The 3,808-nt window shown below is 35.2% G+C and overlaps 1 protein-coding gene across 4 annotated transcripts in view; it reads left to right on the top strand.

Annotated features, from left to right (window-relative positions):
* Positions 1–348: 348 nt before the first annotated feature.
* The window catches only part of LOC122071897 (omega-hydroxypalmitate O-feruloyl transferase-like), a 5,766-nt gene continuing 2,306 nt past the window's right edge, over positions 349–3,808 (top strand). Inside the window, exons 1-2 of one of the 4 annotated variants that reach the window (XM_042636363.1) lie at positions 349–492; positions 1,471–1,753. In XM_042636363.1, coding sequence (XP_042492297.1) covers positions 487–492; positions 1,471–1,753 — 289 coding nt within the window. In that variant the 5' untranslated portion in view covers positions 349–486. Of the gene's footprint in view, positions 493–514; positions 751–1,470; positions 1,930–3,808 lie in introns of those variants that run through there. The other 3 variants (XM_042636364.1, XM_042636362.1, XM_042636361.1) reach the window with 3 other exon arrangements.

Genomic DNA, 3,808 nt, shown 5'->3' with positions numbered 1-3,808 from the left:
TTTTTTTTTTTCTTTCCTTCTGGTATAAGCTACCTCAATCTCTTATATTATTATTATTATATATATATATATATATATTTTTGATAGGAACCTGCCTATATTTAAATTCAAGCTTACCATTATTGCTTATCTTTTAGAAAGATCTTTCAATACAGTTGTGTCTGAATTAATATCCAACAACCAACCTCTTAATTATTATCAGAAATGAAAGCTGCCTTTCCTTTGGAATCAAAGAATTTCATCTTAAACAAGATCAATAATAATCTCTGGATCAGTTTCTTTCTTACAGTAACATCAGCCATTGATGACCTTACTTAGCTGCCTTTAATAAGGAAAGCGAAATGGTTAACTGCCATCTAAGTTTCTACAACTATTTATTGCCCTACTACTCTTTCATGTTTTCCCACACACACCTGATCATCTACACCAAGAAGAGTAGGGAGGCCTTTTACAGTATCTTCCTTTATCTTAAATTCCACAAAGTGCATGGAGGTATATTGTTTCATATCCATTTCTTTCATTTTGCCTTTTGTGTTTATGTGTTTTCTGTTTTATCCCCTATAGATATATGATCATAGTTTAATGGATTCTATTAATTAGCATGGATTGAAGGATTCTGTAATCCTTAAGTTCACCAAAAAGAGTTATTTGTTAGTATGATATCATTTAATATGAATGGTGGGAGGATTCAATTAGCATCGATTTCGATAGCTTGCTGGTTGAGTTTCCGTGCTAATGACAATGTCGAAGGTGGGGTCTCTTTTACCGTGTGTTTTGGTGTTTCCTGTGTTGATTCTCCTTTTTTTTTTTTTCCTTGATAAAATTAACCTTCAAACGAAAAATATATATGTAAACAACAAAGTACTTGTTAGCTCTTTCACTATGGGAAAAGGCCAGGCTGCACACACCACCTGTGCGGGAAACTAAGCCAACATTGTATCTATCTCTCTCTTCCTTCCATTGAAATGACCCCTGCCCCTTTAGTATGATGCCCCATTCCTCAACGCCATTGATACCGCTTGCTAACTTACCACGGTGTGTCTATCCCTCCCCCAAAAACTATATATGAAAAGAAACCATTGGAAAAATAGAAATTGAAGAGGGCCCTTTTTCCGGTTAAACCCGGTTTGATTAGCTGATTAGACATGGTTTTAAAACCACAGATGCCTCTTTACATGTATTTTGGGTTATCTTTTTTGGGTTTTGCTTTATTTAATCATAGTTGATTACACAGAGATTGTAACTAAACAAAATTGCCATCCTCCATACATATCGGGGCAGCTTCTTTGTATTGTAGGAGGCAAAAATGATATCATAGTATATAATTAAAAGTTCTATTCATAACTAATATATATCTTATTTGGGCTATATCATATGGTTTACTAAGAATATTCCTTTTTTAACATTCAAGTATTTCATACCTTCTTGTATTTTTGCTCATATGTGTTCATATTGTCTCTACTATGGCAGCAAAAGATGGAAGGATTGATCAGCATAAATGAAGAAATAATTAGGATAAAGAAGACGGAACCCGTTTTAATCCGTCCGGCGGAGGAAACTAAAAATGGTTTCTATTTCCTTTCGAACCTTGATCAGAATGTTGCAACCATTATCCAAACATTTTATTGCTTCAAAGCTGAAGATGAGAACAAGAAAAGTAGTGAGACTATCAGTGAAGTGATCAAGGAAGCACTGGCTAAGGTTTTGGTTCACTATTATCCACTTGCAGGGAGTTTAACAATCAGTTCTGAAGGAAAACTGATTGTGAAGTGTACAAACAAAGGTGTACCCTTTGTTGAAGCTTTTGCAGATTGTGAGATTGAAGCTTTAGGGGATATAACTGTTCCTGATCCTTTGACTTTAGGGAAGCTTGTGTACACTGTTTCTGGAGCTGAAAGCATTTTAGAGATGCCTCTGTTGACAGCCCAGGTATGACATATATGTACAAACAATATTTTTTTTTTTGGGGGTAAATAAACTTCACATCTTGTATGCATGAGATTACTTAAATATGGGCAAGTATTTTCTATCGGAGAGATCCACATAGGGGCACACCCTTTCAGGAGAGGCTGCTCTCCAACAGAAAATTAATTTTTCCCGCTAAATATAGTTATGTTTCATGCCGTGACTCGTGATGGGCCACGTAGTGTGGAAAACCAAGAATATATGCAGGCATGATACTTTGAAAAAGACAATAAGCAATTATGAATAGGAAAATGTTTTCCTACATACCCATAGAGGATGGTTCACCTACCGGTCTAGGGCTCATAAACCTCATAGGGATTTTAGTATTGTCCAAAAATATCTTTTCAATACCCCCACGCACATCTCAAGCCCACCGTGTATGGATTCCTATTCATCATGAGCACATGAAGATTAAACTCGATCCTTATGAATATGATGTCATTGAATTATTTAGTTATGGTGTGTGATACTATTTTGATAGTTAAACTAGAAGAAAATCATCTGCTACATGTATGGATGAGGCAATTTTATATGGTTGTTTTCTTTGTATCGGTAAAACACTTCTTTTTAAGAAGAAAAACCCATTGCTCACCTCTTGTAGATAAATTTTCTCTTTTCCACCCCTAAAAAACATGTTTTGCATATGCTACATAAAAAAATTAAAATAAAATAAAATAATAGTAATATATGGTCCTTCCGAAAAAACAACATGCAAGTCATCTCTCTATTAAGGGCATGACTTCAACCAGCTCCATGGATTTTTTGTTTCTTCGAAATCATTTTTATCAAAGATTTTTGGATTTACTATAGAACTGGTACATCCTGTATCAATTATAGTCTTTAAATATACTGTTTTCTTGTTTATTTTTATTCTGCAAAGTGTTTGTGAATTATTCAAGCTATTTTTTACTTGACAGAATATAGCTGTGTCCTTGTCAAGATTTGATTTTTCAATAGTAGCTATAAATGATAAGAATTTACAAAAATTAACAGCTCTTGTCGAAACCTTACATCTGATCCTTTGGCTTGAACTTATCACATAACTTTTTAACATGTATGGTGAAAGACTTTTTTTTTTTTTTTTCTGTATTCTCCTTCCAATATATCCTAAGCACAATTAACAAGGTTCCATCTTCAAATTATAGTTGGAAAGCCTGATTTTGACTTGGACAAGTCACCTGAGTCAAGTAAAAAAAAAACTTGTTCTACCATGTTTGACTGACTTTGAAAAGGGTTGAAAAACCTGATTTTCCAACCATACTTCAAATGTTCTGATTTTCAATTTTTTTCCTCAGGTAACGAGGTTTAAATGTGGAGGGTTTGTGCTTGGCATGACAATAAATCATTGCATGGTTGATGGGATAACTGCAATGGAGTTTGTGAACTCATGGGCTGAAACTGCAAGAGGATTACCCTTCACTGTCCCTCCATTCCTAGACAGATCCATATTAAGATCTAGAAAACCTCCCAAGATCGAGTTCACCCACAATGAATTCAAAGAGATCAATGATGTATCCAACATGGTAACCCTCTTTCAAGAAGAGCAAATCCTTTACAGATCCTTCTTTTTTGACCCTGAGAAGCTAACCCATTTGAAGAAAATGGCCATGGAGGATGGGACCATAAAGAGCTGCACTAGTTTTACAGCTCTCACAGCTTTGGTGTGGAGAGCCAGAAGTAAGGCTGTTAAGATGAAACCAGACCAACAAACTAAGCTTCTCTTTGCTGTAGATGGAAGATCAAAGCTAAATCCACCACTGCCAAAGGGATACTTTGGTAATGGGATTGTTCTCACATGTTGTCTTTGCACTGCTGGAGAGTTGATTGAGAAGCCATTATCCTT

This window comes from Macadamia integrifolia, chromosome 2 (genome assembly GCF_013358625.1).
Source record: "Macadamia integrifolia cultivar HAES 741 chromosome 2, SCU_Mint_v3, whole genome shotgun sequence".
Classification (NCBI taxonomy): Eukaryota; Viridiplantae; Streptophyta; class Magnoliopsida; order Proteales; family Proteaceae; genus Macadamia; species Macadamia integrifolia.
The sequence above is the reverse complement of the archived record's forward strand: the minus strand, read 5'-3'. Positions and strand labels throughout refer to the sequence as shown.